At 40.1% G+C, this 16,356-nt stretch overlaps 1 protein-coding gene across 2 annotated transcripts in view; it reads left to right on the top strand.

Annotated features, from left to right (window-relative positions):
* Window positions 1–16,106, top strand: part of chchd6a (coiled-coil-helix-coiled-coil-helix domain containing 6a) — a 75,201-nt gene extending 59,095 nt beyond the window's left edge. For both annotated transcript variants that reach the window (XM_034295704.1, XM_010891485.3), the window contains one exon: window positions 15,779–16,106. In XM_034295704.1, the coding sequence (XP_034151595.1) occupies window positions 15,779–15,802 (24 nt within the window). In that variant the 3' untranslated portion in view covers window positions 15,803–16,106. The remainder of the gene's footprint in view (window positions 1–15,778) is intronic.
* Window positions 16,107–16,356: the final 250 nt, after the last annotated feature.

The following is a 16,356-nucleotide window of genomic DNA, read 5'->3' as shown; positions in this document are numbered from 1 at the left end:
GAGAGACGCCCTGACATTGATGGTGATAGATGTTTTGAGCTTCCCTGCGTTTAGCACAAAAGAAAGAGGGTGGAGGGAGAGATGGGAATGCACTGGTTAGGGTAGCGTGTCTGATGCTGGATTGATGTAGCAGTACGACAGGGTCGGTCTGTAAAGCCCCAAGTTTTAGACCTCAGAAACTTTTAATGCTGTTTCTCCCTCTGCGCTCGCTTCCTAGTAACCCTTAACTTGGCATTGACCATCAGTGGAGGATTTTGTGTTAAAGTCTGAGCTATATTCCCAAAGCCTCAATGTCGGATCCATGGAGTGAGTTAACCTTCAACCCTCCCTCTGGCCTCCACCTGTTCTGCCACAGTTTCAACATCCAGCCTCCTGGAGCCCTCCTTTCTTCTCCTTTCCTGTGGGGTGTCATTCCTCTATCAGGCACGTTGAGCTAGCTTTTAAGTGTGTAAGATTGTTGAGCTGACTAATTAATGCAGAGTTGACCTGTTGGAGATTCATGTCTGGAACTGCTTCTTGCATCCCTTCCCTTCAGGGTACACACTAGTGCAGTGGCACTGTAGGCTACTAGATTGCAAATGAACCACAACTAAGCCCTTTTATTGATTTTGATTGAAAATAATTATCATTGTATGTACAGTTGTGCTCAAAAGAATACATACCCTGGCAGTTATTGTGAAATATTGCAAAATTGTTTTTATTTTATTTAAGGGTAGTGCTCATATGAATCCATTTATTATCACATCGTTTTTTGGCTCCTTTTTAAATCATAATGATAACAGAAATCACCCAAATGGCCGTGATCAAAAGTTTACATACCCTTGAATGTTTGGCCTTGTAAGGTGACACACAGAGGTGAAAATGTCAATTAAAGGTGAATTTCCCACCCCTGTGGCTTTTTAAATTGTATTTAAGGTCTGTGTAGAGTCAATGAGTTTGTTCTCATTGACTAGATAATGAGCCTTGGGGATCAGAAAAGAACTGTCAAGAGACCTGCGTAACAAGGTAATGGAACTTTATAAAGATGGAAAAGAATCTAAAAAGATATCCAAAGCCTTGCAAATGCCAGTCAAGACTGTTCAATCACTTATTAAGAAGTGGAAAATTTGTGAATCTCTTAATACCAAGCCAAGGTCAGGTTGACCAAGAAAGATTTCAACCAAAACTGCCAGAAGAATTGTTCGGGATACAAAGAAAAATCCAGGTAACCTCAGGAGAAATACAGGCTGCTCTGGAAAAAGATGGCGTGGTTGTTTCAAAGAGCACAATAAGGGCAAATAAGTTTTTCACTAATGAAAATGCTAATCAATTTATAACATCTTTGACATGTTTTCTGGATTTTTTTGTTGTTACACTGTCTCTCACTGTTCAAATAAACCTACCATTAAAATTATAGATTGATCATTTCTTTGTCAGTGGGCAAATGTACAAAATCAGCAGGCAATGTTCCCTCAAATTTTTCATGTGTCTGGGCATTCACACAAGCTCCCTGAGCACACTGAGGATCACTGTAAGCAACATCAGTTGTGCACGCTGTGGCCACACACCAGTATCACACAACACCTGGGATCATAGCAAGTCACATGGCTTATTAAAAGAATCAAATTACAGCAGCAATTTCCATTAGTTTACTTTTAATATTTTCGAGGGTTTACCACTCAACCGCTGAGCTACCGGCTCTGGCCCACTTAAAATGAAAAAGACAAAAATCTTGTTGTTCATGAGATGTGTAGTATGTTATATGTGAGAGTCCTGCTTTGGCCATGGGAAGAGTCCTGCTTTGGCCATTCACATTTTGCACAATGACATGTGTGCTGTAGCTTGTGATACAGTGTAAATTCATGTAACTCTTTGTCTGTAAAATATCTAATTACACTGTTTTTATTAGCATTTGTACTACCCATAAATTATCTAGTAGTAACAGCATTTAAGGATTAATATCCATAAATGAAAAATCTTAATAAATGTCACTAGAATATGCACAAAGTTTTACCTTATTTTTCACCATGATTAGGGGTCCCACATATGCCTAGCATTTGCTTTTCCTTCACACTGCGGTCCAACTAGTCCCAAACCAGTCCATTTGAGGTCAGGTAAATGTGGAGGCCAAGTTGTCTGATGCAGGAATAGCCCTTACACATCCTCGAGGTGTGTTTTGGGTCATTATCCTGTTGAAGAACAAGTGATATTCCCACTAAGTGCAAACCAGATGTGATGGCCAATTGCTGTGGTTGCCATGCTGGTTGAGTGTGCCTTGAATTCTAAATAAATCACAGACAGTGTCACCAGCAATGCACCCCCATGCCACCACACCTCGTCCTCCATGCTTCACATTTGGGACCACACTTGCGGAGATCACCCATTCTTCCACTCAGTGTTTCACAAAGACATGGCGGCTGGAACCAAAAAAAAATACATCTGAAATAATTGACAGATTTCCACCAGTCTTATGCCCATTTCTGTTTTTTCTTGGCCCATGCAAGTCTCTCCATTTTGGTCTCCTTCATTAGTGGTTCCTTTGCAGCAATTCGACCAAGGTCTGATTAACCCAGTCTCCCCTGAACAGTTGAATTTGAGATTTCTGTTAATTGAACTCTCTGAACTCTCATTTGTTTGGGCTGCAACCTGAGATGCAGTTTATTTGTCAATTTCTGAAGGTGTTAAGTTCAGTGAACTTATCCTGTATAGCATAAGTGACTTCTGCCCTATGGTGGTCCTCATGAGAGCCAGTTTCATCCTAGTGATTTTTGTCACTGCACTTCAGGAAACTTTCAAAGTTTTTTGAATTTTAAAAATAATGTTGGACTATTGTTTTTCTTTGCTTATTGGAGCCGTTTTTTTCCATAATATGGACTACTTCAGTACTGACATAATGATGGCCTTATGTGTAGCAACCCAACATTGTCACAACACAACTGATTGTCTCAAACACATTAAGTAGGAGAGAAATTAACTTTAAACAAGGGACGCCTGTTAATTGAAATGCATTCCAGATGTCTGTCATGTAGTTTGTTTGGAGAATGCAAAGAGTATGGAAAGCTGTCATCGAGGTGAATTGTGGCTGCTTTGAAGAATGTAGAATATTAAATGTATTTTCATCTGTTTAAAAAATGTTGGTTACTGTACATGATTCCATTTTTGATTCATACTATATATTGGTGCAACTCTTTCCAAAAGCTGTGTATCTCAATTGGTTATTACCAGCTGGAATTTCCTATTTACAGCAGTATGCTGCTCTGTACAGACCAAAGGAACTTAACTTGAACCCTAGTGAATCTGACATAATTTGATTGAAATTTTGGAAAATCAACTTGGATCTCATTTTGATCTGAGGTGGACCAAAGTCAGGTTATCTCAGTATTTACCACAATTGTTGTGACTAAAAATGTGTGATTCACATGACTTTTCTCTTAAAATTATCAAATTGTGGTTAGTACACAGATTATATTTTTTCCTATTGACGTTCCTACAATTAGATCTAGAATATTTAAGCTTCATTTAATTTTCTTTATCAAATATTTGAGTAAGAGGAATTTTGAATGCCATTGTATTATCTCCGTACCAAATCGAGAGCAGTAAATAATTAACTTCTGTCTCTAGGCCTAACCAATTATTATCTATGACTTCTTAGCCCATTTATGATTTGCAACATTATTTCTACCACTTAGTCAAATATGTATTTATTTAAGAAAGTGTGCCAGTCCGTTATTCAACCCTGTTTCCAAAATAGTTGGGTGAGCTGCGTAAAATGCAATGATGTGCACATCATTTACACCCTGTATTCAATAGAAAATTGTACAAAGGCAACACATCAAATGTTGAAACTGACACATTTGATTGTTTCTTGAATAACCCACCTTGAATTTGATGCCAGCAACACGTTTAAAAAAAGTTGGGACGGAGGCAACAAAAGACTGGAAAAGTTGTGTAATGCAAAAAACTACACCTGGTGGAATGTCACACAAATAACTAGGTCAATTGGCAACAGCTCAGTAACATGATTGTGTATTAAAGGATCATTCCAGAGAGGATGGGCCTGTCAGAAGTGAGAACTGGGAGGATTTCACCACTCTGTGAAAGACTGCACGGGAAAGAGTTTAGAGATCTCATCATCTACGGTACATAATATAATTAATAGATTCAGAGAATCCGGAGAAATCTTTGTATGCAAGGGACAAGACCAAAAACCAATAATGAATGGCCATGATCCTCGGGCCCTCAGGTGGCACTACATTAAAAACATGATTCTGCAGTAGAAATTACTGTATGGGCTCAGGAACACTTGTGTAAACCATTGTCTGTGAACACAGTATGTCACTGCATCCACAAATACAAGTTAAATCTCTACAATTCAAAGAAGAAACCATGTATAAACAACATCCAGAACCGTCGCCACCTTCTCTGGGCCCAAGCTAATTTAAGATAGACTGAGGCAAGGTGGCAAACTGTCCTATGGTCTGACGAATCAAAATTTGAAATTATTTTTGTGAATTATGGACGCCATGAGGAGAGGGACCATCTGGATTATTATCAGGGCACAGTTCAAAAGTCAGCATCCGTGATGGTATGGGGGTGCATTAGTGCACATGGCATGGGTTACTTGCACATTTGTGTAGGCACCATTAATGCTGAACAATATATACAGGTTTTGCAGCAACATATGCTGCCATTCATACAACGTGTTTTTCAGGGAAGGCCTTGCTTATTTCAGCAAGACAATGCCAAACCACAATCTTCACATATTACAACAGCTTGGCTCCGTAGTTAAAGAGTCTGTGCTAGCAGTAAAACTGGCCTGCCTGCAGTCCAGACCTGTTCCCTGTTGAAAACGTTTGGCACATTATGAAACAAAAAAAACAAACAAAGGAGACCCCGAACTCTTGAGCAGCTGAAATCCTATATCAAGCAAGAATGGGAAAACGTATCACTTTCAAAAGTACAGCTCATTTGCATAAATATTTCGAAAAATAGATTCGCCATAATCATCCGATTCCAATGGTATATTATTTGTAGCCACTTTCCTGAAGCGTTCCGTGTATAATTGGGGTTGTCCGTGTATAATATGGGTTGTATAGTTGTATAGTTTGGGTTGCTATGAGAACTTTTCACCAGGCAACGACATTGCCAATGCATCTTAGAAAGGCTCATGTGTACACTAGAATAAATATTACAAGCGTGTACATCACTATATATGATGTTTTGAACCATAAAACATCGTTTGTATTATATATAAGACATAAAAATAAATATTTAGTCAAAATAGTATGGGGATGTTCTTGAGTTTTTGGGAAGAAGTTGGTAATTTTTCTGAGTTTATAAAATATATAAGTCCAAACGTAACTAGCGATCTAGTGCCGTTTTGTGTCATTACACCTAAAGGAACCGTTATATTGGGTTATAATCTTTCATGTTATAGTGTTTCATTTCTAGGTTGAAGAACCATTTTTTGGGGGTGCCTTTATTTTTTACCTTCTATTATATAATTATTTCATTATTTTCAACCCAATTACAGTGTAATTTGATAGTAAAGGCATGAAAGTATGAGGAAATACCATTGACACAAAATCTCATAATGCTTTAAAAAAAAAATCTTGATGCTGAATGGCAGAAATGTTTTCCGAAAAAATGTTTTTTGCCTTTCAAACAGATGAGTTTTATAAATAGTGACCCAGAAGTCTGTTTTTATGTGTTTTTATTGTAGCCAGAGGGGTTGGTATTGCCAGGATACATCATAATAGGTTGTATCTGTTACAGAAATGAATCTAGGACCCAAAATGTCCCAGTAGTGAAATCCGGCCGAAAGCCCCATAGGCTACCAAGGGTTAAAAGAAGAGGTGATGCAACACAGTGGTAAACAAGCCCCTGTCCTGACTTTTTTGAAACGTGTTGCTGGCATAAAATTCTAAATGGGTGTGTAAAAAAACAATAACATTTCTCAGTTTCAACATTTGATATGTTTTCTTTATACGATTTTAAATTTAATATAGGGATAAATGATTTACACATCATTGCATTTCTGCCATTCAGCATCAAGATTTTTTTTTTAAAGCATTATGAGATTTTGTGTCAATGGTATTTCCTCATACTTTCATGCCTTTACTATCAAATTACACTGTAATTGGGTTGAAAATAATGAAATAATTATATAATAGAAGGTAAAAAATATAGGCAGTGTCCAACTTTTTGGGAAACAGGGTTGTAATAAAATGTATTGAATATGTAGATATTTTGAACGAAAGACACTAAACTAGTGTGAGTTACACTCAACTTAGTGCTTACAAATATCACATTTGACTTCATTCAGCATTAGACAACCCACTGTTAGTTTAAAGGACTTGATAGCCCCAGTAAAATAAAGCATTAGACATAATGAAAGAAGCAATAAAGTATAAGTGGACCTGGACCCAATGTAATCACTGGTTTTCTGATTTGCAGCTCATGTCTATAACCTGCTTTTTGGATTGAATCCAGGCCCATGTCTTTGTGTTCATAGCAAGAGCAGAGCATCTACAGTACCGACCAGTTTCCATCTCTATTTAAGATAAGACCATACAGTCAGTATTGCATCCCTATAGGCCACAATTTTTTACATTATTTTTTACATTAGCCAAGAATTACTGTATATTTTAGAAACTCACTGCTGAATACTCCTCCTCTCCTATTTTCCCAATGGCACGTGTAGTGCACAGTATGAGTCAGTCCAGCTTTCACTCCATAATAGCTTTATTAACAGGTCTAAAATAGTAGTGCATGGCTAGTTATTATTCAGCCATTAGCCATACTATACATACTCCAAATTGTTGCTCCATCCATTGTATCTCCTCCTTCTTGTTTTGTTATCTTGTGATATTGTTATCCTGTTCTTGTGTTTTAACTATAGCTTAATAGCAGTAGGTTTCTTAAAGTTATTCTGCACACATTTTGCACTGTCAAAATAGGTGTTAGACAAGCCTGATTGGTTCTGTCATTTTATTTGAATACGTGGTAATCCAATACTTGTAATTCGGTAAATGATTTCAGATCATTTCAAATAATACAGTGTTAATCTGTGCTGAGTTTATTGTTTCTAACCTAAAATCATAATTTGGGGTCTGTATTTCGGGTGTTTTAAATATTTTGCCACTCAAATCCCAGGCCACCAATTGTGATCTTCCCCAGTTACAAAGATTTACCATAGATATCCAGACCCGTCCAGGACGAGGATGGAGTGGATCATGGGTAATCAGGTCCTACGTGGACCGCTACCATTCAGTCGTGACCTGTCCCTGTGGTGTTGTAGCTGCTGCTCCTATTTCTTGACCTATCCGTGCTCCTGATGTTGACAGTGCTGCAGCCTCAGCTCTCTGATTGGCTGCCCTGTGCTGTTGTGGCAAGTTTATTTTCATTTCAGACCCGGGGTTACCGTCTGCTCCCCTGCATGTCATAGGTCTCCGAGACACACACACACTTTTCTGCCAGTGCTACTTTAATGGTGTCAGCCTCACAAACTCTCTCATTCGCTCTATCTCTCTCACACACACCTTTACACACATACTGACAAACCGTCAGCTCCATTGTCCATCAAGATACACTTTGTAGAATTACTGAGTGCATTCTGTTCGATCCACTCAGTCTGTTGGCAAGGGCAGAATATCTCCAACAGCTTGGTTAACTAGCCAAGCTGTTGGACCATTCCCTGTTTATGAAAGTAGAGGGACAGCAACAGCAGGCAGGCAGGCAGGCAAGTCCACCAATATAGCATCTATCTGCTTTTCTAGCCTTGGGCTGGCCTAAGAGGACGATCTTGGACTGTTTACAGCATGATCTTGTTTACTTGGACACATCTAAAGTATGACTACCTTTGGGTAGATTCCTCGGCATCCATGTTATTTTTGGGCAGCCTGTTTGAGTTTGGTCATATAAAATGTTTATGTCAGCAATTTCTAAGATACAGTATCTCACAACAGTAGACCTTTCACACCCCTGGTGTGAAAATGTCCAAATTGGGTGTACTCACTTTTGTTGCCAGTGGTTTAGACTTTAATGGCTGTGTGTTGAGTTATTTTGAGGGGACAGCAAATTTACACTGTTATACAAGCTGTACACTCATTACTTTACATTGTAGCAAAGTGTCATTTCTTCACTGTTGTCACAAAGATATACTCAAATATTTACAAAAATGTGAGGGGTGTACTCACTTCTGTGAGATACTGTACATACTTTCAGGTTTTCTGTATTCACTTCGCTCGCACAAAAAGGAAACAAAGCAAGTAAATCAGTAGAATTGGAAATGCAAATTCACGTTTATAAAGGAAGAATGGTCATCATATGGAGAAATACAAAATTACTATTCTTATATACAATTATAGACTACATTTCTCTGCCAAAACGGATAAATCCTTTTCCTACACCAAACAAAAATATTTAGAGTTTGACTAGAAACCACACACTGCTGGCTGGACAGCTGCATACATTCCAGAGTGAAAGTAGTACACAGAGTCAAACCTATGAATCGGGAAGCACTCTCTTCTCCCATGTGCATTAACAACAGATTCTGACAATTTTACAATTCCCTTTAAAAGCCAGCAGGCCGTAATCCTTTAAACATGCAGAACTACCTTGAAGAATGTAATCTGCCCTCCCTGAACCAAGAGGATACTGATTTCCAACGTGCATAATAGCATCAATCTAGTAGAAACAGCCCTTAAAGGGTGGCATAACCCAAGGTTCAAATGGATTCCCCTGTGAATGTTGTATGAAATTCAGTAACGTTGCTTTGCCCTGAAGGAGTACAATGTTTCCACACACTAACAAGAGGGCATTTCCACCTATACTGAAGGCAGGGTTTATTACAGTTATCCCTAAACTGTGAGAGATCTGGAAGAGGTGTTGTCCTACAGGCCCAATTCTCTACTATCACAGACCAAAAGATATTAGCAAAGTCAAAGATGAAATATATTGAATGTTATTGAATCCAGTGTACTCCAGAGGGTGTGGTAAACAACTATATTTACATTTAAGTCGTTCAGCAGGCGCTTTTATCCATAGCAACTAAACTGTTGTGAGTGAATACATTACCTTTCCCCCTTGCACTTACATTCACAGCATTGCTTTAATGAAAAGTATGTGTTTTTAACATGCCTTCTTGTATGCTATTGGTTTTCAATAACAGGTAACCTACATTATATAAAATGATAAGTGACCTATTGTTGTTTAACGCAGTCATTTTAGGTATTGATTGATGATATTTCCATGTTTCTCAAGGATAGTTCAGACCATAATCTAGCATTGGATTTGCGCTGTTATTGTTCAAACCAACTGATTGTTCATTCGTTTCATTGAAGTTGATTTGGGAGTTAGGGTAACAGATGGGTACTGTTGACAGGGATGATGCTGTCCGTAGTTAGGGATAATTAAAACATTTAGCTTGTTAAGCTGATTCACACAATAAGATTTAAACTACCTGCCAGATCATATTACATAAAAGGGGGATTATTGTTACCATAACAATGAAATATTTATTTCAGTCATTTGCGATTAGACAATGTTATCTAAGCTCCATCTCCTTGTCTGTCTAATTAGTTAGCCAAATACACTGCTAGCGCAATCACTTCAACGTTGAAAGTTAAACAATAGAGACAGTAGTAGACCATAGGGCTGACCCCATTCAGTCGAGTAGTCGATAGTTTAGTTGTTTTAGTCGAGCGGTCACATGGCCACGCAACACCTGTCAGTTTCCCTCCTGTGTCAGTTGAATGCTCCATTGTGGAGCTCTTCACTTTATAGTCATGTGGTCACATCAGCCAGGCTATTGGGCTTAAGGTAAAGATACAAACAGCAAAGTGACTCAAGAGAAATAGTTTGATGAGTCCATACTTTTCCATACAGTTTTAAAAAATGTATTCACTTTATTACATTTTAATACATTTTAAGTATGAGATAATCTTGAGTGATATTTGCTCATTCCTTAATCCATCACCCACCAGGAACCAGATGTCAAAGCCTACTATTGTTAATATACAATTGTTAGTGTGCACATGAACATTCTCTTTGATGTGTGTAGAGATCAGGTGGGGCAAATCAACTCTGTTTGCTTCTCAGGAAAACATACTGTGAGTTTGGAAGCAATTGTAGATCTGGAGGAGCGGTTGTGAACCAAGTACAAGTCAGAAAATACCTTGAACATTGAACTAATGCTGGGGTGGGGGGGGTACACTTTTAACACTGTCAACAGAGAAATGATGAAGAAGAAGGAAACACAGTCATAGTCAGAAGAAGTCAACAGGAGAGTAAGAAATATTCTAGACAGAAATGGAATGGGGTTAAGCCAGGAGATGGAGGAGCTGGGAGTGAGAGAGATACAGAAAGGGGTAATGGTTAAGGAGGTTAAGCAAGATGGGCAGCGGAGAGACAGGAGGAGAGAGATGCCAGTCTAGGTCCCTCATCACTCAGTCTAAATGAAGAAGAATGTGTGCCTGGCTGCACTAGGCTTGTACAGACCTCCAGGCTACTGTCCAACCTGACTGTCACACTGCAGTAATCACTGCTCCACACAGCTGAATATGGACCAGACCAGTAACACCTCAATAACTGAATTCAGTAACTACAGTTCTTCAGCCAAAGCCCAATCACCATCAACTCAGGAGGAACAGTGAAAGTGTTCCTTCTAAAGTGTATTGTTTTGGAGGGAGAGGGGGTACATTTTGTTTTTAGTTAACACTATGGTTGTTTCATTGCAGTGCTGGGTTTTTTATCTAGGGTATCAGGAGATTGTTAGATTTTTAGAAATTGATTAACCTGGTTCTGAATGCTAAACTGTTGCATAATTTTCATTATCTGGCAAAAAGAACCATGGGCAGAATTTTAAGTCTAGGGCATAACAGTAACAATCAACATAAGTCAACTATAGGATACAGCTAATAGCCTTGAAAGGGAAAAATAAAAGCACTTAAAGATGAGGTATGATCGTTCTGGACATTGTAGATGATACAAAAAATTTTAAGTATGCAATAAAAAAAAAGTTAAATCCAGATAATTAAGTATCTAAATAGTTCTACTGCCAAAGTAAATAGTTTTGTCGATCGTGACACAGGCGGCACAGTAAAAAAGAAATTATGAAATTGATAATTGATAAAAAAAAACTATTAACTGGTATTTTTTGTGGTTAATGCCTACTTTTAACACAATGGTTTAAGAGCAAAAGGGGGCACAAAGACAAGTTGTGCCACCAGGTTTTACTCTCTATTGGCACTTTACTTCCTTCACTGAGTTTTGTTTCAGTCATTCCTACTCGGGCAATTCCATAGGTTAGTTTTCCGTCCATGTTCGGGGTGAAGAGGCTGTCACATCTCTGTGACCTGTCTCGTATGACTCTGTCAGTGTCCACTGCAAAGGGTGACTGTGGTGACAGGCAGACCCCTGCCCCTGTCAGAAAGAGCCAGTCTGATGTGTGGGATGGACGAGCCCTCTTCCTGCTCTCTGGCCCTCAGCAGAGCCTCATTAAAAAGGCAGGAGCCAGCCTGGGCAGGGTTCCGGTCTTGTGGTCCTAATCACTGGCTATCTATCTGACTGCAACGCACACGAACACAGCAACACCCAGTAGAGGGCCTAGTCAAGCAGGCCTGCAGGGAAGAATCATTCCAATTATTTCAATGTGAATCCCCAGCTCAGAGAGCACGCTTCAGCGTGTGAAGTCAGCAACGGCAGTCAGAGGTTGGAAACTTTGGCCTTGCTCTCTTCACTTGTATGTTTAAAGAGAGAGAGAGAGAGTTCTCCAGGTGATGCCCGAGTAAGGGAATAGCGTCATATAAGCGGGCAGGAGCTGTATTGTGTGTCTGTATTTGACCACCCTGGATATTTCTCTTTTATATTTCTTACTTTTTTTTCTCTTTCACACTCTCCTTCACAGTGGAGTTATTGATTTCAATTTCATATTTTAAGTGTTGTGGTCATAAACAGCCTTTACCTCCTTTCAGACATGAATTGAGGCAGGCTGGGAGAAGCAGCCAATCAGACCTGAGACCATTATCTTTCTGTTGCCATAGCATCACCTTGCTATGTGCTATATTGTTTACAGACATAACTGTAACTACTGAATAACTTTGAGCGCCATGGAAAGTTTATGTCCAATTGAGTCGAACAATTGTAAATCTTGTTTAATGTGTTTTATAATGGTTGTTTGTGGTGTTTGCGGCCTGAGTATTGTTCAAGGAAAGGAAATTGCACACTGGAACCATCTCTGGACAATTATCCTATCTGTTATAATGGGAGATAGAAGGCATGTCACAAACCTCATCACTGTATTTTTCTTTCACAAAAGAAAGCCCTGAAGTGAATGTATTGGTGGTCGATATTTTTTTCCTTCATCACGTCACGAAATGCTGTTCACATCTCTACGTGTTTGGTTTCAAATCAGTCAGTGTATCTTTGAAATCACCAAGGTCTAAAAAACTTGAAAACCTCTTTGATGTGCAACCTGCAATCCCCTACAATCATAATGGTAATGTTTTCACCCAGGAGCTGACTCATTCACAGGGATGTGTCTTTTGTTTCTCACTGTGTACTTTAATTAGCAGGGACTGTTGGCCTGCGCTCCAAAGTACAATAGCTCTACTCCAGATGGGATATATATTCACTTACTTTCGTTCTATCACTCTGTTTTGTCACCAGGGATTATTCAAACATTTGCACTGCTTGGTCTTGTACGTTTATTGCCGGGGAGAGTGTATTGTTTCTCAGTCTCTGTCAGTTTCTTCCAGTCTCTGTCAGTCTCTTCCAGTCTCTTCCAGTCTCTGTCAGTGTCTGTCAGTCTCTTCCAGTCTCTGTCAGTCTCTGTCTGTCTCTGTCAGTCTCTGTCAGTCTCTGTCTGTCTCTGTCAGTCTCTTCCAGTCTCTGTCAGTCTCTTCCAGTCTCTGTCAGTCTCTTCCAGTCTCTGTCAGTTTCTTCCAGTCTCTTCCAGTCTCTGTCAGTCTCTTCCAGTCTCTGTCAGTCTCTTCCAGTCTCTGTCAGTTTCTTCCAGTCTCTGTCAGTCTCTGTCAGTCTCTTCCAGTCTCTGTCAGTCTCTGTCAGTCTCTGTCAGTCTCTGTCAGTCTCTTCCAGTCTCTGTCAGTCTCTTCCAGTCTCTGTCAGTCTCTGTCAGTCTCTTCCAGTCTCTGTCAGTCTCTTCCAGTCTCTGTCAGTCTCTTCCAGTCTCTGTCAGTCTTTTTCAAAAAAAAAAAATCTTTCACTATCTCTGTTTATGTCTATAGTTTTTCAGCCAACAGTACATTTGTTCAGCCGTACCTCACCTGCCTATGAGAGACAGCCTAATGTCTCGGATTTGGTCATCATAAACAATATATATTTTTATCAAGCTGGCATGTACATTGATATTTGATGTTACCATACTTCTTATAGTTCACCTCATATGTGCACTTTCTACCACAGTACCTCAGAGTGGTGTCGTGTTAACAATGATGCATTAAATATTGTCTTGCTCGAGCCCTTCACCCCTCTCTCTCTCACTTTCGCTTCTCTACTCCTCCATCTCTTTGTTGTTTGGCTGAGTGCTATCGAACAGCTATCAAGCTGAATCCAAAGTCACCATTTTGGGCTTTCATCAGCACTGTGGCCTAGGCGGTACGGTTAACACAAAGCTTTCAAACGTCCATAAGTGGAGGGACGGTTGGAAGGGCACAATGGGCTCCAGGGGCGCTAGCTGACCTTTCCACAGAGCCTCTCCTCCCTCCGCTTGCGCCACCAGTCCCCTTCTTTCCCCCTCCCTCTCTCTGTGATAGACCAGATAATAACACAGGCCCAGGGCCCACGCATTGTGGAATTGAAAGCCACCTCAAACGCTGAACAATTGGCACACTTTGGCTTTTCTGTAGTGGATTTCACAGAATGCCTTTGCCTGGGGATGGGCCCTATTTTATCCCTGTGGGTGAAAGGCTGTGTAAGGCCTCCTGCTGAGATAAAATACATCCTGCTTGGTCGAGAGCTGCGCTTCGATTGGCTTTGTTAAACAAAATGGCCAAAGCAGAAAATGCCCGTCTGTTCTGCGCCCTCATGACCACTTTAGCTAATTGGCCCTCAGCTCACAATGCACAACAGTTTGTTCTTTGTCCTTTTAAATAATGTATACATTTTTATAAGAATACAAAACATCAATACAATAAGCCTGTTTGCGTTGTTTGTGGTGTTCTGACTTTCCCACTCAAGACAAGGTTGACAGGCTCACTTTCATGTGCAGCTTCAAAGAATTTCATCCCTTTCCCCATGAATGAAATCATCAGGACGCATAAATGGAAAATATTCCCTAATAAATAATGAATTGAAAGTAGGGAAACGAAATCCTTTGCTGGTATACAGTAGAGACCGTCTGAGGGCTGCTAAAGCAATGCAGCCATCAGGTTGTGTTGCCATCCGTCAGGGACTGGGAGCTAGGAGAGCCTATCTCTCTCCACAGAAAAGCTCCCTGTGAAAAGCAGGCACTCGGCACACGCATCACATCTCGCCAGCGTTTTTTCCCCTCCTTTTTTTCCCCCTTTGCCTCTCTCTCTCTATCGCCCAGGAATTCCAATTGCCTACCAGTCATCAGATAAGATGGATTTCCAATTGAGCTGAGCCTGGCCCAGGGAGAAGAAGGGACTGAGTGTTCAGAGTGCGCTTTACTCTCTTTCCCTCTACTTGCTCATTCGGCCTCCTCTATGGCCCAAAACTATCTAAACAGAAAATAAATAAAATTAAACAGCAGCAGCACTGCCACAGAGGAACCAGTCCAGTATAACCAACCTCTCGGATGGATTGTTGGTAGATGGTTGGCATTTGTCCCTGACTGTAGTCATTTCTAAACTGAAAGAGTATCAGTGACGGTATGAATTCACTTTTCGTAGATTAAAGTTACACTCCATGATCTTAAGCTTACCAAATGCGTTCTGTATAACTTAAGAAATGAAATGTGTGACAGACATTGGATGATGTAGTAGAACTGAAACTGGGACTTTCGGTTGTGTTCACCACTGGCTGTTGTGAAGTTGTAGAGTAAGTTTACAAATAAATTGCTGGACTTGTAATTTGTTTATTTTTAAGTGAAAGAAAACAAGTCCAATCATCGAATCAAACAGACGCTAATCATCATTCCCAACTTCCCTTCAGCTGGGTACATGGCAGTGTCTGAAAAGAACAGCATCAGACAGATTGACATAGTTCCTGCAGATATACAAGGTCATAGGTCACATGTATATTATCTTCTGTGTTGACCTCATCACTGGGGTGATTATTTGGAGACAAGAGGTCATGGGTCAACATGCTGCTGTCTGACCCCAGTGGTCAGAGCTTCCTGCTAAGGAAATCCTCTTAGCTAATTAAGACTGTCCCTACAGCCCAGACACTACTATGACTCCCGTGAGAGCTATAGGAGAACCTTAACAAAAGTGTGTGTGTCTGTGGGCGTGTGGAATGGCATTGTGTTCTTCATAGTGTTCTCTAAGGGCCAGTAGCTCTGACCCACCAGGAGAACCATTACAATTACCTGTCCTGACCATAGACATCATCGCTACTGACCTGGGAGACATCCCCCCTGCTCACATCTGCTATTTCCTGGGTGTCTAAAAGGTGCGTGGGCGGGGCAGGGCAGACCACATCTCTAAATGGACTGAGCTGGCAGAGCAGTGGCGCTTCCCTACAAGATCCAAGGCTGTCAGGATTTTATTTTACGTTATAAATGTCGAGTGGGTCTGAAGACTTGTGTTGTTGGGTGTGCATTGTTCTGCTGTGTATTTGGTACTGGTGACTGACATTGTCCTTTTTTCTTTTTCAGAAACTTCTGGTGAACCATGGATGAAGAAGAGAAGCGCTGAAACTCATGTCCAGAAACGGCTTTACAGCTGCACAAAGACTGGCACTTGCTAGCTTACCACTCATTCTTATTTAAGGGCGGCTATAGCGATAGCATTATGCATTGTATATTGTTTTAACCATCGTATATTAACTCTTAATTTGCATGGCAGATGCTAATGTGTATCCTAAATATATGAAAGTGGACTAACGTTTCATATTTTGTAACGATATACTCAGGAAATCCTGACCATTATTTCCTCAGGGTTATATTATATCTATTTCTATGATTAAACCATATTCCTATGCTGTTTGGTTCTTGATGCTTCTATTTCACACCCGTTGACTGTTTTGAACTGCTAATTTACATTTCTTTCTAAACCTCTGCCATACCAGAGACAGCAACAAATTTTTTGATGGTGATTCTCTCTTCTCTTTTCTGGCATTTATTCATAGAGAAAACATGTAACACTATGAAAGATGTGTTGGGGGTGACCATGGCAACAGGAGTGTGAGGTGAGGCTGGGTGTGTGTGGTAGATGAAAACCCCCCGGCGTCTGT

This window comes from Esox lucius, chromosome 12 (genome assembly GCF_011004845.1).
Source record: "Esox lucius isolate fEsoLuc1 chromosome 12, fEsoLuc1.pri, whole genome shotgun sequence".
Taxonomy (NCBI): Eukaryota; Metazoa; Chordata; class Actinopteri; order Esociformes; family Esocidae; genus Esox; species Esox lucius.
The sequence above is the reverse complement of the archived record's forward strand: the minus strand, read 5'-3'. Positions and strand labels throughout refer to the sequence as shown.